This window comes from Dermacentor andersoni, chromosome 4 (assembly GCF_023375885.2).
Source record: "Dermacentor andersoni chromosome 4, qqDerAnde1_hic_scaffold, whole genome shotgun sequence".
NCBI lineage: Eukaryota > Metazoa > Arthropoda > Arachnida > Ixodida > Ixodidae > Dermacentor > Dermacentor andersoni.
In genome coordinates this window covers 170726968-170753249 of record NC_092817.1, presented here as the reverse complement: position 1 = coordinate 170753249, position 26282 = coordinate 170726968, and the positions used below count along the sequence as shown (strand labels likewise).

The following is a 26282-nucleotide window of genomic DNA, read 5'->3' as shown; positions in this document are numbered from 1 at the left end:
CATAGTGCTGAACTTCTTAGAGTTCACTGATGAAATTCACGCAGTGGCAATGATTTCATTTCCCTGAACAGCGGTTCGGAATGAGTCAGACATGGAATATTCATTATCTCTCTAACAGCCTTGTTTTGTATTATGTGTAATTGACTAAAGTTTGATAAAGCTAGACTAAATACTAATGACTGGCTATTGACATAACGAGGGAGCTATAAATAAGCATTTTTTTGCTTTTAGGGAGGCAATGTCCCAGTTTAGAAAGCACTCCTGATACTCTGGATATTTTACCATCTATCGTATCTGCTTGGAGATCCCAAGACATGTGCTGTTCAACGAATACTCTCAAACATTTAATAGCAGGCACTATTTCTATGACGAAGTTTTCAAGTTGCAATTCACATTGGAAATAGGTTTTGTAGTTTTTTGGTCGGAAAAGAACAGCTTTTGTTTTAGTTGCTTTCACAATAAGGGAATTTTCAGTGGACAAAGTTGACAGCTTCATTAGCGTGATATTTGCTTTCATAACAGCATCGTTGTGATCTCGCGCAGTGATTAGTATGGGCGTATCTTCAGCATAGACAATGAACATAGCAGACCTGTAAACAGTAACGACATCATTACTGTATATAAAGAATAACAATGACCCAAGGATGCTTCCTTGTGGCACTCCTGACGCTATAGATCTTGAAATTGAGGCATGGTTGTTAATGACTACTTTCTGCTTGCAGTACTGTAGCTAAGATTTGATTAAATCCAGAATCCGGAAACCATAATGATTCATTTTTCTGTAGTAAAGTCCGGTGTCATACCGTCAAAAACCTTGCAATAATCAATAAAAACGCCTAATGCACATATTTGTTGCTCAAATTCTTCTAGTGTCATTTCTCTATGCGCTAAGAGAACATGTTCGGTCGAAAGACCTTTCGCAAAGCCGCACTGGCATGGTGTTATTATGCTGTGTTTACTAAGAAATAAGACCATTCGAACATGAATCAATTTTTCTGGGCCGTTAGAAAAGACGGGGAGTACTAATATACGCCTGTAGTTGGAGAAAACATTCCTGTCTCCACCTTCATACAATGCAATTACTTTCGCGATCTTCAGCTTTTTAGGAAAGACGCCATTGGTGAAGATAAGGTTTAAAACGTATTGCAAAACAGGGGCGACTATCTCTAAAACGCATCTGATAGGTCTGACTTGTAATCCATGAGCTTCAGAGCAACCACTGTTCTGTATAGATTCAAGAATTCTAACTTTCATCGGCGGTTGTAGGGGCGAGAAAGGCACCTTCTTTCTGCCTGTCACCCATGTACTGGAAACTATTTGGATCATTCTTGTTACTTGTTATAGACAAAAAATGCTCATCGAAAGAATTTGCGACATCCTCGTTTGAAATTATTCTACCATCAATGCAACGTTCCTTCTGATTGTTTTCGTAATTCAGCTTGCGGCTTAGGAAATCATTTATTCGCTTCCAAGCCAGATGACTTTCTTTTAGTTACCTCAGAGTTGAATGAATTCTGCAAATAGCACTTTTTGTGGACAAGGAACCGAGGTTTGCAATGTGGGCTTGTTGGTAATGCATCTTCAAGGGGTGTACGGTAGCGCGATTAAAAGACGAGACAAAGAAAGACACACAGGGATACGCACAGCGCTGTGTGCATCCCTGTGTGTCTTATTTTGTCCCGTCTTTTAATCGCGATATCGTACACCCCTTGGATAAGGAAGCGATGAGCAGGCACACGGCTCTTGCCACGCGTGCGCCGTGGATACCTCATTCGAGCCCAGCGGCTGACGTGACAGGGTGCTGCCTTGCTCCAAAGAGGAAGGCAGCGACACATCATGCGGTGCGTGTGGAAAGGACGAGGAAACGGCTGAGCACCTGGTACTTCTCTGTGAAGGGCTTCGTCCTGCAGTTCTAAACATTGGGGTTTAGGGACACTGGAGGAAAAGATAGACTTTGTGCGGGTCGAAATAATCAAATGGAGGTTGCTGATTGGGGGCTAAAATCAAGGGAGGAGTAAAATTTCACCTTCCACCAAGTAGAAGATATATTACTAGTGCTACGATCGTCCAATGATGGTAGTGCCCTTCTAGCCTCTCCTAGCCCACTGCTACGAATCGTTTCGTGAAGTTGACAATGTGTCTCCAATGGGCAGACTGCAGGCGCCCGCAAAGCGAGGCACGTTTCGCGGACCGAGTATTCTTAGCTGGTTCCCTGTCACCTTCACGAACCAATGAGGGCATGAAAACTCCTGGAAAAGAGTATTCAGTGGCGTTTCATCAAAGACCCCGGTTACCGACACGGTCGTTTGGCAAACGCCCCAGCTAGCTGTGGGGTCATTCCAGGAATCAAGACGCGCCAACTTGAGTCAAGCCAGACAATCCCTCTCTACGAAGTCTCCCTCCTTCTGTATGTTCAGCGAACAAAGGTGCAGGAGTAAGTATGTGAACGCTCGCCCGCAAAGCGAGTCCTTCGACAACTTTGGACTCCCATTGAACGAAGGTTGGATGGCAGTTAACCTGGCCTAGGGATCTAGGGAAGACAGAGGGGCTTTTGTGCAGCCGTTTGCGGCTCTCCAGTGTCTTTCATTTTAGTCTTGGTAGATTGATGTGATGTAGCGTTCTGCACTCTTCATGTAGAAATTGTAAACAAACCCAGTACTCGTTCTTCTCGATAAGAACGCGTTCCTCCGTTCAACAACGTCCTTAGCGTGGATGAGTCGGGTGACGGCACGGGCCAGCTACCTCTTTTAACATGCCCAACTCTTACAACTGGCTTGCAGCGGTGAGACTGACTTTGCGGCGTGATGCTGTGTCTGCCGTGAGTGCTTCGTTTTTCCTTTGACTTATAGGCCTCATTTTGTGGTTGTTCAGTTTAGAACAGTAAAGAAGCTGGATTGTTGATTGTTAGCTAAGTTGTGTTTACCTAGTTGTGGTTAGCGAGCAGGACCAAGGCAGCAAAGCAGCAATCCCCGATTGGAGGACTGGATTGGAACTGTTGGTTGTCGGTGAGGAATTGATACTAGAGATACACAAGGAAATGATGAAATTGGAAGTAATAAACCTGATTTCCGAACAGGTCAGTGAGGAAGACATTGGAATTGGGTTAGAACTGCTGAAGAAATTATAGAAACGGTACACAGAGCGAACAGAATGGGCAACACGGTGAAGGAAAGAATAGGACAGACAGAAACGCGAGAACTATCGCGAGTTAACAAAAATGCAACTTGACCTCGAAGGTAAACGTTTGGAATTGTCTCGAGCGAGTGAAGGGGGCTCTTGAACAATCAAAGGAGGCAGAATCATACCTCACGGACAGCCTGTTACAGCCATTTCAAGTCGGGTATGACATAGGGTTGTTCCTAGTAAATTTTGAAAGAACTTGCGAGAAGGTGAACTTCGATCCGAGTACATGACCACAGCGGTTGCTGTCTGTGTTGCCGTGTGAATCTGCTCAAGTAATCGCCAGACTCAGTGCCCCAGATGCATATGGTTGTCTGAAGATTAAGGTTAACCTTTTGAAGAAGTACCACCTTTCAGCTGAAGCTTTTCGACAAAAGTTTCGAAGCACGGGCAAGAAGGATAGTGAGGGACATTCGGTATTTGCATATAGATTAAAGGGAAACCTAGTCGAGTAGCTGAAAAGCGCGGCAGCATGCGAGAGCAGAGATGAGATTATTAAATGCACGTCTCTAGAGCAGTTTACTCATACGAAGCACAGACGCAATTATTGTACTCATGTATGTTGAGCTGTTTCACAGATGCATCCCACAAACTGTGAAGCTGTGTGTGCAACACAGAAGAAATGTAAACACTGTGGAAAGCGCGACGGATTTAGCCGAAGAGTACGCAACGCGTAGAAAGCTGAACGCCAAGAACGCACATTGAGATGATGGAAATGGTCCGCGGAAACAATTTCCATTCAAAAAGAGATCCCAGAGGAAATGACTGGAGCATGTAAACGCAGAGAAAAGGGGGTCAGAAAAGAGCGAAGATAAGTCAAATGGCGAAACTGTCCAAAAAGAGCAGAAAAAGACATTGAAATCTTTTAGGCCGACACGCTGCTATAAGTGCCACAAACTAGAATATATCGCTTTGAAATGCTGGAAGCCTAGCCTAGTTTTTTTTCATGCGCGGACAAAACATACGAGGACATTGAACTTTCACGTCCATATCTGCGCGACCTTCATATAATGGAAAACCATGCCGGCTGCTACGAGACAGCGCCGCCACCATGGACATTGTCCATCCCTATTACGTGACGTTCGATGACTTCACTAGAGAAGTAGTATGGATTAAAAAGGTTGTGCAAGAACACAGCGTGTGTCTGCCGATGGTGAGCCGTTCGGCCGTTCGGTGAGCTCGTGAACGATGCTGCAGTCTCCAAATTCTTGTCACTGCATTACACTTACTTTTTTTTCAAGTCGGTAGGATCAGTTACTGACTGAAAACGGGCTGAAACTTGGAGAGGGCGTAGTACAGGCGTTGACGCGATCCCAAGCTCATCATATCACGTAGCTTTCGTCTAAGAATGCAAAAGCCGCTCCATCAGAATGAAGAAAAGTGATAGTCTCGGCAACAGGAACCAAGCTAGTCTCGACGCATGAAATAGAGCTAACATCAACCGAACCTGTAAGATCAAAGCTTAACAGGGAAGATAGAGAAATCATGGAGGCAGAGATACAGCGCATGCTAGAGTTGGGAGCTATTGAGACCGCTGAGAGTGACTACACGTCACCGGTAATACCCGTGGAAACGCCTAATAAGCACTATCATTCATGTGTTGACTACATGAAGCTAAATGTGCTCACTACGGATCAGTTGTATCTGATGCCCCACATTAAGGAACGAATTGAAAAGTCAGCGCTGCTAAATACATTTCGGCTCTAGATCTCGGGCTGAGATAATGGCAAGTTTCATTTCAGAAAGTTTTAGCCGTTATGCCGCATTTATCTCACCTGTAGGCACTCTTCGCCCTCTCGTTCATGGCTTCGGGCTGAGCACCGCACCGTTTAGCTTCTCTAAGCTGTTGGACATTGTCTTAAAAGACCTGCAGGAGTTCGCATTGCCATATTTTGGTGATGTCGCATTTTTTCTAACAGCTAGAAACATTACCTACTGCGCCTCAAGTAGGTGTTCTTGCAGTTGAGGGAAGCAGGCTCACCAATGAAGGCGGGAAAGTGTAGTTTTCCTGTTCGCAGATTACTTATCTTGGCCATCTTGTCGGCCAGGGCACGAGACGGCCGGCAGTGCTCAATACAGCTATGATTACATATTTTTCATAGCCGTGCACGAAAACAGACATTCGCTCATTTTCGGATTTGTTGGGTACTATCAACGGTGCATTCCGAATTATTCACGAATGTCATCTCTTTTAACGGATGTACTCAGAAAGGGAGCACCGAGTAACGCGCGCTGAGATAAGGACACAGAGAACTCGTTGCAAGGTTTGAAAACGTTACTTGTTCTTCCTCCTGTGGTCCGCGCGCCAGACTATACAAGGCGTTCATAGTTCAGTGCGATGCAAGCGACAAGGGAATACGCGGTGGTACTCAGTCAGGTGGGCGATGATAATCAGGAACATCCTATTCTGTATGGCAGCAGTAAACAAACTGTAAGAGAGGAAGCTTATAGCGCTTCACAGCAGGAATGCACTTGTTTGATTTGGGCAGCCCAGAAATTGTCGCGTTACTTGTACGGAGATAGATTTGTCTTAATGAAATGTCACCAAAAAAATTACCCCTCGCTCCAATAGAGCCTCACCCTTCAACAGCACAAATTCTCCGTTAGATAAACAAGGAAAAGTTGCGTAGCAATGTGGATGGCCTGAGCAGGCTGATTTGAAAGTCGTTCTGCGTTTAGGATCCCTATTAAATTTTGTTGTAGTTTTTGTTTATTTTATTATGCCAGACGATCCCCTTTTATTTAGGAGGACTCCATCCATGATTGCTAACTTTGTCGGCATGAAATTCTTTCTAAATTTGCATAGCAAAATGCAGTGTTTGTTGTTTTTCCACTCATGTTTTCTTTGAAGCCTGGCAGCTCTAAAGCGACATCCAAGATACTTCATCTCAGCGCAGTGTCTCATTGTGAGATGTCTTTAGGTGTATGTCAGCATTTCGCAGCTGGTTGCTGCAAGCCAAGTCATCGGCTTTGCCACCAGCCATTCTCTTCCTGCCCAGTGGTTATAAGCACTGGCCAGTCGAAATCTTCCGGGCCATGGATGAGCTGTTGCGATCGGCCTGTGGGGCTAGTGACATTCTAGCCTCTCATATCCCACTGCTACGAATCGCTTCTTGAAGCTGACAATGCGTCTCCCACGGACAGACTACCGGCACCCACAAGGCGAAAAACATTTGGCGGACCGTATATTCTTAGCTGGTTCACTGTCGCCTTCAGGGACCAATGGGAGCAAGAAAATTCCTGGAAAAGGTTCTTCTATGGCGTTTCTTCACGGGCCCCGGTAGCCACCACGCTCGTTTGACAAACGCGCGGCTAACTGCGGGGACATCCCAGGAATCAAGACGTGCCTTCTTGAGCAAAGCGTGACAATCCCTGTCTACGAAGCTTTTCTGTGTGTTCAGTTAACAAAGGTGAGGGAATGAGTGTGGACGGCAGTTAACCTTGCCTAGGGATCTAGGGAAGGCAGAAGGAGTTTTAAGCAGCCCTTTTCGGCTTCTCGGTGTCTTTCATTTTCAGTCATGCTAGAATGATGTGGTGTAACGCTCTCCACACTTCATGCAGATACTGTAAATAAACTCAGCACCCCTCGTTCTCGATGAGAACGCTTTCCTGCCTTCAAGAATGTGCTCGGTGTGGATGAGTCGGACGACGGCATAGGCCAGTTACACATTTTCCCCTGCCTGACCCCAACTCTTGTACTAGTCACGGCTAGGTGGCGCGAGCTTCCTTTTGGTTTAAAGTCTTCAGCCTTATTCATCTATTCATCCATCCATCCAGCCCCGGCGGCGCACTCTAGACAAAGCTGCTCACCTCTCTACCGCGCCGCAGGTACCGGTACCGCTACTGTGGCACCGATAGTACCGTTGGTACAGTGCGGTGCTGCACGGTATTGGCGGTGACTGGCGCTGTACGGTATTCCCAATTCGTTCTTAGGGAAGTAGCACTCGAAATACCGGTTAGGTCCCGCATAAGGCACGGCAGTAAGGGATAGCGCCACCCGTAACACACCTTCCCACAAATAACCAACTCCCAAAGCATGCTACACCTGTTCTTGTATGGGAATAATGAACGGTTCTTCCCAATTTTATTCTCCTTTACGGTGTATTAAAGTTGTTCAGCCATTTTTGATGCATCCTTCGCGTGACAGGACTACGTGAACACGTATGGCTCGCTGGCCGCCTACATGGTGGGCGCCTTCTTTCGCGCGGCTGGTGGCGAGTCCCTGCTGGGAATACCGGCCTTAATCTACTACCCGTACTACGACGAGGAGAAGAAGGTACAGCGCTTCCCGTTCCGCACCTTCTCAATGTGCATGTGCTTCATCACACTGATCTCCGTCTCGCTGTTGGCCAGCTGCCTCTTCAATAACGTCCTGCCGCCCTCCGCGGACATCTTCCGGTGAGTCTCTCCTTTCTCGCTGCCGGTGTTCATACAAAACGCGCGCCTAATGCTGCAGTTAATGTACGAGTGTCACACTTACATCTTAAATATTGAGCTTCTGGTAGCATCTTTGGATGATCGTTGTGACCTTGCAAATTCAAGGGTATCGCTTCCACTCTGGGTCTGAGTAGGACATACCTTCAACCATCCGAACAGTCAGTGAGAGTCGGTAGTGAGAAGGAAGGAAGCGAAAGCTGAGGGGAACTCCTGGTAACGCGGCCAGCGCCGCCGCCGGCTGCATTTAGACTGCAAGCATAGCAGCAATGTCGCGCACCTGGACGATAGTTTTCGTGGGCCTGAAAGGAACAAGAGTGAGCCTTCGCCCACGTAACAACAGTTTTGCGTGAGGTCATGTGACCGGAAACTGGCGTGATTTCCCTGCTGCAGTGAAGGCGATACCGAGAGCACCTGTCGATATCAGGAGCGCTCTGAAGTAAACTCAGACAATCGGACAAGGTCAACCCAATGCAGCCGGAGCACCTATTTTCGATAATTCGAACAGGATCGGTCCTTTGGGAGCGCTCTAGAGCATTCGGAAATGATCATCCAAGGATGAAATAAATTTCAGGGCAAGCACTACTGTTTCTCTTCAAACGTGTGCAAGTCCTAAGCTATCAGGCTTTATTTAAGCAAAATATTAACCGAGTAATACATCTGGACCGTTGATGTGCGCCACGTGCTTAAGAAAAGCATTCAGCTCGGTGTCAACTTTGATTTCGTAATTCTAATATACTTAAAATGCAGACATGTCTTAATGAGATAACTCATGGACCGTTTTGAATGAAATCTGATGCAGTTGAGAGAAAAAGTAAACGCCCGCAAAAGCTGCGACAAGCAGTACTTTGATGTATGGTTTGGAACCTTCTATAAGAATTTTCGAACACTAAAAGTGGAAATCCGTAACGGCATCCAATAGAATATCTAAAGGGAAATGAATATTGTTGGAGGCGGCGGGAGGAGCTAGCCCCTGTAGCCACGGTTTATTTAGGGCCACTAGTCATGGTGCGGCGTGATCTCGGGAGCGGCAAACACCGCGGCCACTCGGGTCGACCGCGCTAGCGTGCTCTATTCGCGCGCTGCCTGGAAGCGCAGCCGTCTTCTCCTTCGCGGGCTTTCGAGGTGATAGTGGCGCTGCTGCAGGGCACCCCCCCTCCTAGTGAAAAGCGCGATTGAAATAAAGTGCAATGTTAAAGTACATGTAAAGGAGTCCAGATAAAGCGTGCAGATGGTGTCCTCGTTGGTAGTGGCGGGAGTGATGTACCAGGCAGCACCGGCAGCGTAGGCTGTCCGCGACGGGCTGTCGCAGTGATGCCGTAGTGCCAAATCACAACCTGCCACATGTTCTTGTATATGCTCGGGTCTGGTAGAAGTAGGAGCTCCAAAAGAAGACCGCCTAGCAGCTGGCGACTTGCGTCGAGATAGCACAAGTGTTGGTCACTCACGTCAATAACGTACAGTGATTCTCGAGCTGAAGAAACCACATGGTAAAGCTGCTCCTGCGAAACTTCGGCAGGCCATGCATCCGCGGAAGGTGTGAACACAGAACATAGGAAGGCTCGCTTGCTGCTGCTTGCGTGGAGATCTCGAATTCCGATAATGTCAGGGCTGCAGTGGCCCCTGCAGGCATCACGAAGGTTGTGCTTGTGGCGTCGCCATGCCTGCGAGAGGGAAGTTTGCGCCTCGTGCTGGTGGGACATACTCTGAATAGGTAATGAGTGAGGTGCCCCCGACCCGAAAGCGGACATCTTCCGGAAACGTCCAAGGAAAGAGAGCGGCGGGCCGTAGAATAGCTGAAAACGCTCGCCTATGGTCAAGTGAATACCTTGAAAAGAGGTGTCGCGCAGTCGCCTTTGACATGAGGAGGAGGCTTCCTGACAGAGTTGAGGTTTGATGCTGGGGTCGGCGCATGCTGACGATCGGCACGGGTGGACGCAGGCGATGTGGGATGACAAGGCGTAGTATGACGCGACGGCTCAAATAGCGAGAGCTGTTGTGATGGAGTGCCAGCTGGAGGAGACCGAGCGCTCGAGGTGACGTTGTGAAAAAGGACGGCTGCCCCGAAGTCCTTGTAGAACTCGGGGCCGGGGGTGGCAACCGACGCCTGGAACGCAGCCGGAGCCTGGAACGCCGCCGGTGCTTGGAACCTTCTTGAGAAGGAAGTGGTTATCCAGCTGGATGAACCAGATGTCCGGCATGACGATTTAGGATTTCCGGACAACCTAAAACGCGGGACGTCTGCCGGACCACGTGAGGCCACGTCACTGACGCCTTTGTAGAGTCGATGCGCTCAGCATGGCTATGCTCGGTCGTCCGGGTCATCAATTTGTGGGAGGCGGCGCGAAGAGGTAACCGCCGCAGCCACGGTTTCTTTAAGCCGGCCAGCCATGGTGCAGCGGGATCTCGGCATCGACAGACACCGCGGCCGCTGAGGTCGAGAGTGCTTATGTGTTCTATTGTCGCGATGCCTGCACGTGAGCCCTCTTCTTCGCTGGCTTTGCTGGAGATAGTCACGCCCCTAGAATGTGATTGGAAGCCTACAAACAATGACACCAAGGAGTACAAAATAGAATATATCCTTAGTTCTCAACGGAATTAAAGATATGACAAAGAAATGGTAACGAAAATTTATGAAACGAGAAATGGCCGCAAGTGGGATAAAAGCCCACGTCTTCACATATGCATGCCATGCTCTTACCAAATTAGATCTTGCGGCGCCATTTCCCCACCCACTTTCGGGGGTATTTATGTTTATCTACTAAAGCTCTCTACTAAAGCTCTCTACTAAAGCTATCAGGCTCTCAGGAACGGAGGAAGCCTAAAAACAGTGAAGAAGAAACTAGGAATAGGCAAGAATCAGATGTGTGCGTTAAGAGACAAAGCCGGCAATATCGTTACTAATATGGATGAGATAGTTCAAGTGGCTGAGGAGTTCTATAGAGATTTATACAGTACCAGTGGCACCCACGACGATAGTGGAAAAGAGAATAGCCTAGAGGAATTCGACATCCCACAGGTAACGCCAGAAGAAGTAAAGAAAGCCTTAGGAGCTATGCAAAGGGGGAAGGCAGCTGGGGAGCATCAGGTAACAGCAGATTTGTTGAAGGATGGTGGTCAGATTGTTCTAGAGAAACTGGCCACCCTGTATACGCAATGCCTCATAACCTCGAGCGTACCGGAATCTTGGAAGAACGCTAACATAATCCTAATCCATAAGAAAGGGGACGCCAAAGACTTGAAAAATTATAGACCGATCAGCTTACTGTCCGTTGCCTACAAAGTATTTACTAAGGTAATCGCAAATAGAATCAGGAACACCTTAGACTACTGTCAACCAAAGGACCAGGCAGGATTCCGTAAAGGCTACTCAACAATAGACCATATTCACACTATCAATCAAGTGATAGAGAAATGTGCAGAATATAACCAACCCTTATATATAGCTTTCATTGATTACGAGAAAGCGTTTGATTCAGTCGAAACCTCAGCAGTCATAGAGGCATTACGGAATCAGGGTGTAGATGAGCCATATGTAAAAATACTGGAAGATACCTATAGCGGCTCCAGAGCCACCGTAGTCCTCCACAAAGAAAGCAACAAAATCCCTATAAAGAAAGGCGTCAGACAGGGAGATACGATATCTCCAATGCTATTCACAGCATGTTTACAGGAGGTATTCAGAGGCCTGGAGTGGGAAGAATTGGGGATAAAAGTTGATGGAGAATACCTTAGCAACTTGCGATTCGCTGATGATATTGCCTTGCTTAGTAACTCAGGAGACCAATTGCAATGCATGCTCACTGACCTGGAGAGGCAAAGCAGAAGGGTGGGTCTGAAAATTAATCTGCAGAAAACTAAAGTACTGTTTAACAGTCTCGGAAGAGAACAGCAGTTTACGATAGGTAGCGAAACACTGGAAGTGTTAAGGGAATACATCTACTTAGGGCAGGTAGTGACCACGGATCCGGATCATGAGACTGAAATAACCAGAAGAATAAGAATGGGTTGGGGTGCGTTTGGCAGGCATTCTCAAATCATGAACAGTAGGTTGCCACTATCCCTCAAAAGGAAAGTGTACAACAGCTGTGTGTTACCAGCACTCACATATGGGGCAGAAACCTGGAGGCTTACGAAAAGGGTTCTGCTGAAATTGAGGACGACGCAACGAGCTATGGAAAGAAGAATAATGGGTGTAACGCTAAGGGATAAGAAAAGAGCAGATTGGGTGAGGCAACAAACGCGGGTAAACGACATCTTAGTTGAAATCAAGAAAAAGAAATGGGCATGGGCCGGACATGTAATGAGGAGGGAAGATAACCGATGGTCACTAAGAGCTACGGACTGGATTCCAAGGGAAGGGAAGCGTAGCAGGGGGCGGCAGAAAGTTAGGTGGGCAGATGACATTAAGACGTTTGCAGGGACAACATGGCCACAATTAGTACATGACCGGGGTAGTTGGAGAAGTATGGGAGAGGCCTTTGCCCTGCAGTGGGCGTAACTAGGCTGATGATGATGATGATGATGACTAAAGCTAACCTATGGAGTGGTGGCACTGGCTAACACTCGGGTGCGTCGACTATCATAGCCAGTACTGCAAGATGGCTGCCTGACCGTCCGCCACTATATATTGACCCGTGTACAATATGTATGAAATTGGAGCTTATGTGAAATGGTTGCAATCTTTAAAGATGTTTCGCAAGAGTCCTGCTCATGAACTGCTGGTATGTTGCAAAGCACAGTACATCATATCAATATTTCTCGGTAAACGTGTATTTTTAGACGCACTATAACGAATTGCGATAGTGTTTTAATTTCTGAGTTACAGAGTTGGAAACTTAATACTTAAGTTTTCTACCTTTCCAATTATGAAGAATTTTATAGAAAATATTGCCTGGGGTAGTGCTACGATATGGGGGTAGTGCTACGGAATAGTATTACCGATGACGAAGAGGCGAGCAGTAAGAAGACGACGACGACGACGATTGGAGGCTAGCGCGGGCTATTGCCTCTTGGCCAAGTGCGGCGTATTACGTTGTAAATATACTTGTATATAGCTTTTCATCTGCGTCTTCTTACGTAACATATCTGGTGGAGGTGGACGTTCCCTGTACCTCGTCACGGAGCTTCGCAGTGGACGGTACGTCGAGCCTAGCTTCATGGCTCCCGGCGATGACAACTCGACTCAGCCGCCTCCGACACCTGCTGCCACTTCGACGACCTACATCACTCTCCCTGCTCCTCGTGATCCTGGCGTATTCTCGGGCAAAGATGGGGAAGGCGTCGACGATTGGATCAGCCTGTATGAACACGTCAGCCGCAATAACCGGTGGGACCCTACTATCATGCTCGCCAACGTAGCCTTTTACCTCGGTGACACACCTCGAGTTTTGTTTCGGACGCACGAAGAGGAGCTCACCAGTTGGTATTCGCTCAAGCAAAAGCTCCGAGACTTGTTCGGCAACCCCTACGGTCACAAACTTGCCGCGCAGAAGGCGCTTTCCGGTCGTGTGCAGACGTCAACGGAGCCCTACGTCACGTACATTCAGGACGTCTTGGCTCTGTGCCGCAAAGTTGATGCACACATGACTGAGTCAGACAAGGTATCCCACATCCTCAAAGGCATTGCCGATGACGCCTTCAACTTGCTCGTATTCAACAACGTCGCGACGGTGGATGCTGTTATAAAAGAGTGCCGCCGCCTGGAACTCGCTAAAAGCCGACGTATCGATCAGCAGTTTGCCCGTTTGCCCAACACCCCCGCGACATCTTCCTGTGCCGACGCTCCTCGTCCCAACAATACTGGCGAACCGTTCTTTCGTGTTGGATTAGACCTCCTCGGTCGCTTTCCCACGGCATCCTCTGGGAACAAATGGGTAGCCGTCGCAACTGACTGCGCCACCCGATACGCTATCACGCCGGCTCTCCCTACCAGTTGCGCCACTGACGTCGCGGACTTTCTCTTGCGTGACATTATCTTACTTCATGGCGCCCCGCGACAGCTGCTCACTGACCGTGGTCGTAACTTCCTCTCGAAAGTTATCGCCGACATTGTACGTTCCTGCTCCACTCAACACAAGCTGACTACGTCATACCATCCTCAAACCAATGGCCTGACAGAGCGGTTAAACCGTACTCTTACCGACATGCTGTCCAAGTACGTTTTGAAGGACCACCACGACTGGGACGTTGCCCTTCCTTACGTCACATTTGGTTATAATTCTTCCCCGCACGACACCGCCGGATTTTCTCCGTTTTATCTACTCTACTGTCGCGAACCGACCTTGCCCCTTGACACGGCACTTCCTCCTGCTTCGATCTCAACAAGCGAGTATGCGCGCGACGCCATTGCCCTCGCCGACCATGCACGCCAGCTTGCCCGTGCTCGACTGACGGACTCGCAAACCACTCAGCAGCGTCAGTACAACGCCCGCCACCGTGACCTACAGTTTTCGCCTGGTGCGCTCGTGCTCTTGTGGTCGCCCTCTCGTCACGTCGGACTTTCACAAAAGCTCCTTTCGTGATATACAGGGCCCTACCTCGTGCTGCGTCAGGTGACGCCTGTGACATACGAAATCGCTCCTGTGAGCTCAACCTCGTCATCTACTGTGGCATCTAGTGATGTCGTGCGCGTCAGTAGGCTCAAGGCCTACTACACTGCTTCCGATTTGGGCCTTTAGTCGCTCCGGTACGGCGCTTTTGCCGCCGGGGGTAGTGCTACGGAATAGTATTACCGATGACGAAGAGGCGAGCAGTAAGAAGACGACGACCACGATTGGAGGCCAGCGCGGGCTGTTGCCTCTTGGCCAAGTGCGGCGTATTACGTTGTAAATATACTTGTATATAGCTTTTCATCTGCGTCTTCTTATGTAACAATATTATAACTTAAAGAATTCGCTTTCTGCCGTCCCTAGAGTTTACCTTTTCCTTTAACTGCAACAAACCTAATCAAAATTGGTGCAGTGGTTCCTGATAAGAAATATTTCTCCGTTGCCATTTATTTCGATACGACCAACGGAGCTAAAGCTCCCCCTCAAGGTGTATTGTTTTCATTCAAGCCTAAATGTCCCAAATAAAAAAAAGAAAAGCGATGCCGGAAAGGCCCGTCTGCGTCTCTAAAAGCAATAGAATGTGTACTACAATATGGAAAGGAACCACACTTAATGGCATCGGAGGCGTGCCTGAAGTGATTATATAAAACAATATATTTAGATGGAGGAGAAAGGGCTTGAGCAGGGCGAGAGTAATTGGAGATCTCTGAAAATGAAACTTGTCTTCGAAGAGGAATGAAGCGATGAAGGCAGTAGCTTTTGGAATTATTTGTACAAGCCGAAATATGTGCCATGTTCATCCGGAGCCAATAAAGATGCCACGTTAATAACTCTGGAGAAGCATTTTCACAACCTTCTATCGCTGATCAGACCTATCAGGCAAATATTTTTGAATGTTGACGAATTAGTGTGTATTTTTCAGCATTATCCGTTTATTTATTTAGTTAGGTACTCTAGAAGACCCTGGAGGACATAACATAGGAAAAGACGGAGCAATAAAAAATAATTGTCTTCATATGAACTAAGGCCTAATGTTGGTCTAGTCGGTTCATAGTTTCAGCAAAATTTAAAACTGCGCGAGGAACACGGGACATGAATGGAAACATAGATGCACACTGCGCTTTGTGTGTGCGTCTGTGTTTCTATTCATGTCCTGTCATTTTCGCGCAGTTTAAAATCTTTTTAATTCACATGAACACCTGAACAAAAGGAAATATTGACAAAAAAAACAGATTTGGATTGCGTAAAAGGTAAATTTAATAGTATGAAGGAAGCGTAACGACACATTTCAAGTCTTCTTCATAATTCAAGCAGGGCCCGCAGGAGTGAATATTATACAATTCTAAAGGCGCATAATTACCAACAGAAAGTGAAATAAAAGCGCGGGCATGAATCCTGGAAATGTTAAATACAGTAATGCAGGTCTAACGACGCCTTCAACTGCTCCCGTATAGAACAGTAGCAAAGACAATAAAGATTCTACAATCCTAACAAATGCATAGCAACAATGAAAATGAAGCTGGTAATTACGGCAAATATGTTTGAGAAGTTCCCTTCGAAGAATAGCCGCTTCAGTGTGAGCGGCAATGTTTGCCGGCGACGCGTTCCGCTCGTCTATGGATTTCGCTAAGGGTAAGCAAAGGTCTTTAATGTTCGAGCATATATAGGCAGCAGTTTATGTTCCTCTTTGCGACTGCATAAATGCCATGCACGGGCTGCATGTATTTGGGGCAAATGTTGTCTCGGTGTAATAAAAAAAGAATGTCAAACACGAATATTTCGAGAGCGGGATGGAGCGTCGAGAGCTAATTTGGAAATATTTATGGTGCGTTTTAACAACGATGCGCTCAGATATAGCGCTAATATGGATAAAGTATGAGCCTTAGTGCATTATTCTCTGCTGACTCAATGCGGCTCCTTAAATAAACAGCGTTTCGCTGCCACATTATCGATGCATTTTCTAAAAGAACGTGGTGGGAGATGTGTAAGCGTGAAGCTTCGTTTCAAGCGGCGATTGATTGGTCCTAATTTCCTGAATGCCTTATTTGTTTTGTATTCTATCTGTGTAGGTGCAATTAGAATAGCGAATTATTAGTCAGCGTAGAAACTGCCATGGGTTTGCTTTTCATACGTTAATCTCCATCTGCCAGACCTTACACCACTGATTGCATTGCACTAAGTCAGGTTGTAAGCCAGTTACGTCCTGTGTAGTAAATATCTGCCTGTGAAATATTGACGCTGTTATCGGCAAAACGTGTCATTTTATAACCTATCTTACTTGTTATAACATTAATGTAAATGGGAAAAGGCAATGGTCCTAGAATAAACTCCTGTGGTACCCCTGAGATGCAATGCATGCTTCCACATGTACGTTCCTTTATGACGATCTGCAGATGTTGGATAGTAAAGGATACGGGTGTCGAATAGGTTGCGCTAGAATGTAATTCTAGGTTATAGACTTAACTAGTCAGTTATGTGCAACATGATCAAAAGATTCTCTACAATCAGTCAATATTTCGTGCGTGTATTTTTGCTCATGCATGTAGTCATGGAGATCAGTAACTGGTTCAAGCAATTGTGTTTGACAGTATTTTTGCGCCTGAAGCAATGCTGGCTGTTTAAAAGTATCTTATTTGTATTTAAATAAGTCCTAATCTGCAAGAAAAAATCTCTTCCAACAGTTTGGTCAAGATAAAGGTCAGGGGTATCGGTCGGTAATTGTTAGGGCTCCTGCTATGGCTGGAATTGAATATTTATTTATTTATGCGAGTGACATGCGCCATTTTCCATCATCGGGAAGGCACCCGGTGTCTAAGCATTGCTGAACGATGAGCGATGATCAAAAGGGTTAAAAACGCACTGCAATTTTCAAAAGTTTAGTGTTGGTGCCATCAGTACCAGAGATTGAATTAAGTGGCAGTCACTCAACCGCGTGGGCTACGCTTGGTGTACACCTATGGTTGTCAGTCCACATTGGCAACGAACAGCTGAATGATTGCACTCAGAAATAGTCTGGAGAGGTGAATCACTAGTTAAATTTTCTGAAAAACATTTATTATTGACAGTAGCCGTAGATTCCATGGCGACTACGTTGCCGTTTTCGTCGTTTATAACATGAAATGTAGAGACATCTTCAGGATAATTCACGCGTCAAAATATTGTATGGTTTCCTTTTAACAAGTTAGGAATGTATAATTAAAGAAGTTGTCTACCTCAGCAGTATCGTGGACCTATTTGTATCCTTGCCAATTACCATTAGCTTTTCTTTTGTGCGCTGTCTGTTATGCTCTCTTTTTCCTAAGAATACATTTTGAACATCCTTTGCGAACCACGGTACATCTATTCCAATATTCTAATAGCTGGAGAGTGCCCCGTTCTTAAGTGAATAGATGATGGCTGCCCGCTGTTCGCTGTGGCACTGGCTGATCGGAGATGCCGAGGACAATGGATTTATTTTTCGACAACAAAAACGTTTGCGTGGCACATAACATTGCCGAGCCTTTTTGGCACGTACACGACATCCCTATACCAACTTTTCTTCGCAGAGGATCTGTTTTAGCGGCAGTTATTTACTGTTCCGTTGCACGCTGCCGCAATTTTCTACGAGACACCGAAGGCTAAGCAAGGGGAAGTGAACCGATCGCCGGTGCCGGCGCTGCCCTCTTCACCCGGCTATATACTTTGACTGCGTTAGGTCGGCTCCACCAGAAGCCTATCCCCATCTGCATGCTACTCGCCTCTAGTCAGCCAGTTAGGCAAGAAAAACAAGTCAAGGTAGGCAATCCTATTCGCCTTAAAGCAAACAAAAATGCCCTCCTATAGATGAGGACTGCGTTTGAGTGGACTGTTTAAACAACGCTGCGGGTCCCCGCCCGGTGCTTGCGTCGGTAGTTACGTAAATTTGACGTCAGGAGATTGCTATAGTTTTACGTTATAAGGCCCATATTACGCCATTTGGAACACATCAGCGGTAAGCCGTCTTTAGTGCCGAAAATATTATCCGCAGTAAATGTGCGAACCATACTTTTCACAGCGTGAAGTTTACGAAGAACTATGAGGAAATTGGTGAGCAGCACATGTAGTGCTGACTTGTGTGTGGATTTCACTAGCGCAGCAGCCCTCGTCGTTTAGGAAGACGCATCACCTGTACGGCTGTCTCGATAACCCTACCTTAGACTGCGACGTACTTTAATGCCTTACTATGCACATCAAGTTTGTTAAACTTGAATTTTCATTCTTCCTTGCATTGCGTTTTAGCGAAATCGCTCCACTATTTTTCGAACTAAGTGTTTTTTCAGCGAGGAGTCGTCTTCGAGGCAGCCATGCCTTGCGCATTACATTCTTTAATTCCCCGGCATTGGGCAATACTTCTTCCTTCAACTTGAAGGTTAAGAATTTACGATAATGGCATAATTGTGTGGACTCCTTCAATGCTGTTTTCCTGTAAGTGCAAAGTTTAGATTATTAGAACTTGAACTTGAATAATGTACATTTGTGCTGAGGCGGCAGACGAGAAAGTTGAAATGCAAGCTCGGATTTTACTTTCAGTCGTTGCAAAGCACATTTTTCGGTCTCTGAGCATGTTTTTATGAACCAGTTGTTACGTGTCGATCTGGTATTAAGCTCATATACCATGTTGTCGAGCTCCTCGTTTGCTTTTGATATGGACTGCCTTACGCCACTCATTGTGCCATAAACAGAACAGACATTTCGCGGATTCCGCTACAGTTCTGTTCAATGCTGCTAACTTGTACTCGTAGTCTGTAATATCCTTTTTTTATTTCCATAAGGCTAACCACGGCATTCTTGAATGTCGTCTCATTATTCCCACAATCTCTCCGAGTAATATAAAGGCGTCTTCAGTCCTAGGCGCAAGGTTGGCCTCGACATCAACAGCACCTATGCCATGAAGTCAGTTGGCGCTTGCAAATTCGAAATAACGATAGTGATATTCAGTACGTGTGACCAAGCAGCATCTTTAAAAATAGAAGCAAACGGAAGGCTTGCAAAACCTCACTCACTGATGGACGGACTGACCGACCGACCGACCGACCGACCGACCGACCGACCGACCGACCGACCGACCGACCGACCGACCGACCGACCGACCGACCGACCGACCGACCGACCTTCCGACCGACCTTCCGACCGACCGACCGACCGACCGACCGACCGACCGACCGACCTTCCGACCGACCTTCCGACCGACCTTCCGACCGACCTTCCGACCGACCGACCGACCGTCCGTGTCATTAAAGAACATGGCGAATTCCAAAATACCCAAACAACGTCCTGCGACCGACGTCGCTAAGCTGTCTCAGAAGACGTACTACCCAGTTGCCGCATGCTCGTCGTACGGGATTGGGATTCTAGCTATCACAGGCGACGTGTCACATTACTCCTAAGCAGGGAGTGGCTTCCCCTTGGCCGGCCGATGTGCATTGTCACACGCTATCTGGAGCCTGAAGATTCTGTTGCGCGATGTCGCCCAGCAAATAGCACGCTTTTGTACAGATCGTAATAAAAAGATGTCTCGTTGCGAAGATGTGTTGAAACAACAAAATATGTATTTGTTGCCATTATAAAATTTCGCTATTGCAACAAGCCGAAAAAGTGCCAATCACGGCAACTATCATGGTTCCAACTGCGCGAAATGTTCTCGTCATAGCAACGCGCTCTTGTACGTGTTCGACGTATAGTTGCTCTTGGGGTCAATCACGTGCCAGAGCACTAGCTTGTGGGACACAAAAAGAAAACTCGAAGGGTACTAGGGTGCACTCCGGAAGCCGACCAAAAAACAAAATTTTGAATAGAGATAAACCTAGACAAAACAATAACATCTAAAATTACAAGACAGAGAGAGAGAAACAACTTCATTTAGTCGCCTGCAGAACCACATCATGACTAAATGGCGCCGTGACGTGGGCCCTGACGTCTTCTCAGCGGGGGGTCTCTACTAAACTCCTGAGCGTGTTACTCCCGCGGTCCGTTGCCCTGAGGGGCAACGCTCCGTCGCTTTCGCTCGGCTTTTGTCTTTCAAGAGCCGCCGAAACCTGCTGGACGGCCCAGGTTTGGCTTTCATGGTCGTGGCATTCCGCCGCAGCCGCGAGTCATGGCGAAATCGTTGTACTTGTCGAAGTTTCGTCGGGGAACTTGGTGCAATTCCATAGGATGTGCGTCAGGGTGGCCCCCTCCCGCTGGTACAGGCGGCACACATCACTCATATAATTTCGGGTACAGATGATTCGTTATTACTGGGGTGGCTAAGGAAGCAGCTTGCAATTGTCCGTACAGCACCGCCTCCGCTCCGCTCAGCCCCGGGTGCAGGGGTGGGAAAGTCCTTCGAGCCAGGCTGTGGAACTGTGTAAGTTCATTGAACGTCGTCATGCGGTCCTTGACACTACACCACGTTGGACGGTCGGTTGCAGCGGCACGGTTGGTTAGCGCTCGCGCCACTGCGTGTGCCGTCTCGTTGTGGTTATCGTGCTTCGACGCATCGTTGCCCGCGGGTGCCGGGAACCACTTGATTCTAGCATCCCTATTCTCTCGTTGCAGGTCAGCCGAACACAGAACGCGCACAGCCTCACCACACACTTTGCGCTTGGCATAATTCCGCACTGCACTTCGCGAATCACACAACACTGTCTGGCACCAGGGGTTGGCAATGGCCAGGACAATGGCCACCTCCTACACCTGACAAGCCTCGCGAACCCGTAAGCTGGCCGCTGCCCTCGTCGCGCCGGACGACGCCTCGAGGACGGTAGCTACGAACGCCACGCTGTGTTCCTGGTATTCTGCCGCATCCACGATCCTTGCGTGCTTGTCCTTGGCGTGAAAGTCGCTGAGGGCCTTGGCCCTCGCCGCTCTTCTCTCCTTGTTAAACTCCGGGTTCATGTTTCTCGGGATGAAGCCTACCCGAATCCGGCGCGGGGTCCCATTCGGGACAGAAACGCCGCTACTCGCCTTTTTCGTCCCGGGCGTGAAACCCAAGTACTAAAGTATGCGCTTGCCGGCTTCGGTAATAGAGAGCCGCTCCAGCTGGGCGGTCCGTTGCGCTTGCGCAAGTTCCTCGAGGGTATTGTGTACCCGCAGGCTCAGGAGCTTGTTGGTGTTCCAACACTCGAATAGTCCGAGCGCCGCCTTGTAAGCTCGGCGTATCAGGGCGTTGCTCTTATGCTTTTCACACTGCATCCAGTTGTGGAAGGCTGCAATGTAGGTCACGTAGCTGATTACGAAGGAGTGCAGAAGCCGAATTAAGCTTTCCTCCTTCATCTCGGCCTTGCGGTTGGCGACCCGTCTGGGGAGACGTATTGCGTTGGTAATCTTTGCTGTAAGGCGGGAAATGGTCTCGCCGTTGCCCCGTCGCATCTCTATAATCATGCCGAGCACCCGGATTTTGTCGACCTCCGGGATCACTTGGCCTTTCTTCGTCACGATCTTGATGGCCTCGTAACCCCTCGGTTCGCTCTTGTTACGTCTGACGTACTTCGGTGCTAACGCTAGCAGTTCTGACTTGCTCGGTGAGCAGATCAAAGCGGAACCGTTCAGCTAGTCTTCGATCGCGTCGACGGCTTCTTGCAGCGTGCTCTCAATGTGACTGTCGCTGCCTCCCGGAACCGACAGCGTGATGTCATCGGCGTAGATGGTGTGCCGAACGCCCTCGACGCGAGAGAGTCGCTTGGACACCCCGATTATAACGAGGTTGAATAACCACGGCGAGATGACCGAGCCCTGGGGGGTCCCGACACTGCCAAGCCTCTTCTCTTGGAGCCGTGGATCGCCGGCGCAAAGCTCGGTAGTCCGCCCCGTCAGAAAGCCCTTGATGTAATTGTACGCTCTTGCACCCATGTTGAGTCTGCACACCTTGGCTAAGATCGCAGAGCGCTTCACCTTGTCCAAGGCGCTCTGCAGGTCCAGCCCCAGAATGGCCTTGTTGCCTTTCGTTAGGGTGTCATCGTCAATGATATCTTTCTTCAACAGAATCATCGCGTCTTGGGTGTCGAGGGAACGCCGAAACCCGATGATCGTGGTGGGGTATAGTCTCGACTGCTCAGGTAATCCTGCCACCTACACATGAGGACGATCTCCAACACCTTGCCCACGCATGACGTGAGCTAGATGGGCCCGAGGTTGTTCGTGTTCGGCGGCTTGCCTGGCTTGGGGATGAGGATGCACTTGGCAGTCTTCCCCTGCTGGGGCAGTGACCCAGCCCTCCAGCACTTGTAATAACCGCTGAGGTTTTCGATGGCCACATCACTGAGGTTCTTGAGCGCTCTGTTTGAGGTGTGATCCGGGTCGGCCGCCTGTCATTAGCTTTTGAAATGAAACCATACAGTGCGCAAGAGTATCAGCGTCTCATAAACAGAACCAAGGTAAACGTATGAAAGCTGCTCGGTTCACAGGAACTATAGCGCAGGTTGCGCCTAAGAAACAAAGACATATTCCGAAAAACATCATGTCCATGCACTGGCACACATCCTTATGCGATGTAATATTGTTACGCAATGATGAAGAAGAGAGAGAGGAAGAAGATCGCGAGACGCTGGTGGCGGCGCGTTGTTCCTAGTCAGCAATTTTAACCCCATTGGCTCCTATTCTATATACACTGCAAATATAGTCTTGTAATCACAACAGCCTCATGCAAAAGCTGCTCTACAGTTGATGCTATCATAAAAGAGGGCCAACAATTCGAGCAGGCCAAAAACCGACGAGTCCTGCACTCATTCACCAGAGTTCCCAATACTGGCACAGCGTCCACGTGTGAAGATCAGCCCGCGCAGCAGCATGCGTCGCCATCAGAGGACGTGGTGCGAATCCTTCAACGTGAACTGGACGCGATGACACCCGCAGCTTTCAAACCCCTTTTTCAGTTCCTCTCGTGCAAGCCATGGTCCGCCAAGAACTTGAAAACTTTGGCCTACGTTCTGGCCCTGCTGTCACCAACCCTAGAGCCCCCCCCCCCCCCCCAAGGAACGCCCTTCTACTATTTTAGCTCAGCCGATATGTTTCACCTGTCGCCGCAATTGTCATGTCGCCAGATACTGTCGCAACTCGTGGCTCTCAACACCTCGCACGCCGACTAACCTGAGCGGTTTAATGGAAATGCCCACAATGTTTCGCCCGCCGCCGAGTCTAACAGCGCCGCCAACTCTGCTAGGAACACATGGCACAGTCGCTCACCATTGCCGCGAGTACGCCAGTCTGACTCACCGAAAACACGTCACCCATCTTCCCGTTCGCTGCAGCCACTCGCCTTTCGTCCCCTGTGGCTTTTGGTCACGCACTTTCGGAAAGCTACGCACTGCAGCCCTCGGAGGTGGTGCTGCTTTTCCCACTACTGCAGCAAATCCTCTGTCTGTGCGCACGAAAAGAAGTGAAATTGACGTTCAAATAGATGGCTTACATGTCCAAGCACTCGTCGACATTGGAGCCCACGTATCTGTGAGGAGTGCTAGCCTACGTAGACGTTTAAAGAAGGTCCTAACCCCAGCAGCTGCCCGAGTGCTTCATGTGGCCAACAGCGGCGTGCTGGTTGTACTTGAAATGTGTACTGCGCGCATTAGTATAGCCGGCCGCCCTACTTATGTTCTGTTTACTGTGATCGACAACTGCCCTCACGACATGATCCTTAAATTGGACTTTATATCCCATCATTCCGCTCTCATCGACTGCGCAACGGGCATTCTTCCGTTGGAACTGCCTTAAGTTGCCGAAGCTACAAGCACCACTCCACAGTTTTTGTGTTCGCTTCAAGATGTGCGTCTGTCACCTGAGGCAGTCACTTACGTCGCTGTGATCGCACAGCCGCTGATTCTCGACGCTGAATATGTCCTTCGCCCCATCTTCGACCTGCTTTTGAACCGGAACGTTGGCCTTCCGCATGCGCTGGTGACGATTACTGATAACAACGTCGTTCTTCCGCTTCTTAATTTCAGCCTGTGCCCTCAAATGCTTCCATCCGGCATGTTCTTGGCCAGGGTTTCTAATACTTCTGAAATTGACATTGAAAGTCTGAATGCCTAGAGCGGTTTCTTAGCACCAATTGCAGCTCACAGCTCTGGTTCCCTAACGGATGACTTGGCGAAGATGACTGCACCTGACCCCACCTCTGCACAGGCTAAGGACATACGTCTCCACCTCGAATCGTACCTTGACATCTTTGATTTCGACGACAAGCCTTTAGCACAAGCATATGTTGTTCAACACCGTATCAACAATGCAGACACGAATCCATTTCGTCGGCGTCCCTATCGTGCATCGCGTGCTGAACGTCGAGTCATCCAATCAGAAGTGCACAAAATGCTCCGAAAACTGGTCATCGAGCCATCAGCTAGCCCTTGGACTTCGCCTGTCGTCCTTGTGAAAAAGAAAGATCGTACCTGGCGTTGTTGCATCGATTATCGCCGCCTAAACAAGATCGCGTGAAAAGACGTCTACCCACTACCACGCATTGATGATACCTTGGAATGCTTGCACAGAGCGAAGTACTTGTCGTCCATCGATCTTCGATCCGGCTACTGGCAGATTTCAGTTGAAATGGACCCTGAGAAGATGGCCTTCGTCACGCCGGATGGCTTATATCAGTTCAAAGTCGTACCCTTTGGCCTAGGCAATGCTCCTGCGACATCTGAACGTATGATGTACTCTCTTCAGCGAGGCTACAAATGGACCACTTGTCTTTGATACCTTAACGAAGTTATTGCTTTTTCTCCCACGTTCAGCAGCCAACTTACGCGACTCGCTGCCATTCTGGTAGTCTTTCGAAAAGCCGGCCCCTAACTTAACTCCACGAAGCATCAATTCGGGCGCCGGCAGATTACCGTGTTGGGCACCGCGTTGACGCATCCGGTGCCCAATCAGATCCCGAAAAGGTTCATGCCGTATGCAGTTTCCCTGTACCACGTTCTGCTTCTGACGTGCACTGCTTGGTCGGCCTGTGTTCTTACTTTCGCCGTTTCGTCAAAAACTTCGCCGACGATTCTCGGCCTTTGACAGATCTTCTAAAGAAGAACACGCCGTTCTCATGGGGTCCTGAGCAAGCTCACGTGTTCCCCACTCTCATCGGGTATCTGACCACCCCTCCCATACTTGCCCACTTTGACCCATCTGCACAGACCGAAGCCCACACTGACGCAAGCGGCCAATGCATCGGCGCTGTTCTTGCCCAACAGGAGAATAGTACCGAGTGCATGATAGCTTACGCCAGCCGCCTGCTGTTACCTGCTGAGAGAAATTACTCCCTCACCGAGCGGGAGTGCTTGGACTTAGTTTGGGCTGTCGCCAAGTTCCGGCCATACTTGTACGGCCGCACGTCTTCGGTGGTTACAGCCCACAACGCCCTCTGCTGGCTGTCATCCCTCCGGGACCCCACAGGACGGCTTGGCCGCGGCGCCTTGCGGCTACAGGAATTCTTATTTGTAGTCAACTACAAGTCTGGACGTCTGCACAAGCACGCTGACTGCCCCTCGCGTCACCCAGTGGATCCTCCCGACCCTGTTGGGCATGATCCGGTGAGCTACGTGATAGCTTTGACTGACATGACCGACATGCACGCTGAACAACAACGCGACGCATCCTTAATGTCCATCATCGCCGGAGTGCAATCTGGCAGCACCGACGGCACGTGCCGCATGTTCGTGCGGCATGACGGCATCCTCTACAGCCGCAATATCAACCCTCATGGCCCTGAGTTTCTCCTTGTCCTTCCTCGTCATCCGTCGTTCTCGAACTTCACGATGCACCGACGGTGGAACACCTTGGAGGTTTGCGTACATACGACCGCCTACGACACCGGTTCTTCTGACCGGGTCTCTAGCGCTCTTTGAGTCGTTCTGTCGTTACTTGCGAATTGTGTCAGCGCCGGAAAAACCTCCCCTGCCGCCTGTCGGCCGACTTCATAAAATTGAAGTTCCCTCTGAACCATTCTTTCGCGTAGGCCTTGACCTGCGTGGCCCTTTTCCGACGACGACTAGAGGGAATAAGTGGATCGCTGTCGCTACTGATTACGTGACAAACTACGCGATAGCAAAGGCTTCGCCGACTGGTTGCGCAACTGACGTCGCCGATTTTCTCCTTCACGACGTCATTCTCCACAGGGTGCTCCTCGACAGCTACTTA

At 48.6% G+C, this 26282-nt stretch overlaps 1 protein-coding gene across 1 annotated transcript in view; it reads left to right on the top strand.

The window, feature by feature from the left end:
- Positions 1-7582, top strand: part of LOC126538306 (high-affinity choline transporter 1-like) — a 94915-nt gene extending 87333 nt beyond the window's left edge. Inside the window, exon 10 of the mRNA XM_072287667.1 lies at positions 7328-7582. Within this exon, the coding sequence (XP_072143768.1) occupies positions 7328-7582 (255 nt within the window). The remainder of the gene's footprint in view (positions 1-7327) is intronic.
- The last annotated feature ends 18700 nt before the right edge of the window (positions 7583-26282 follow it).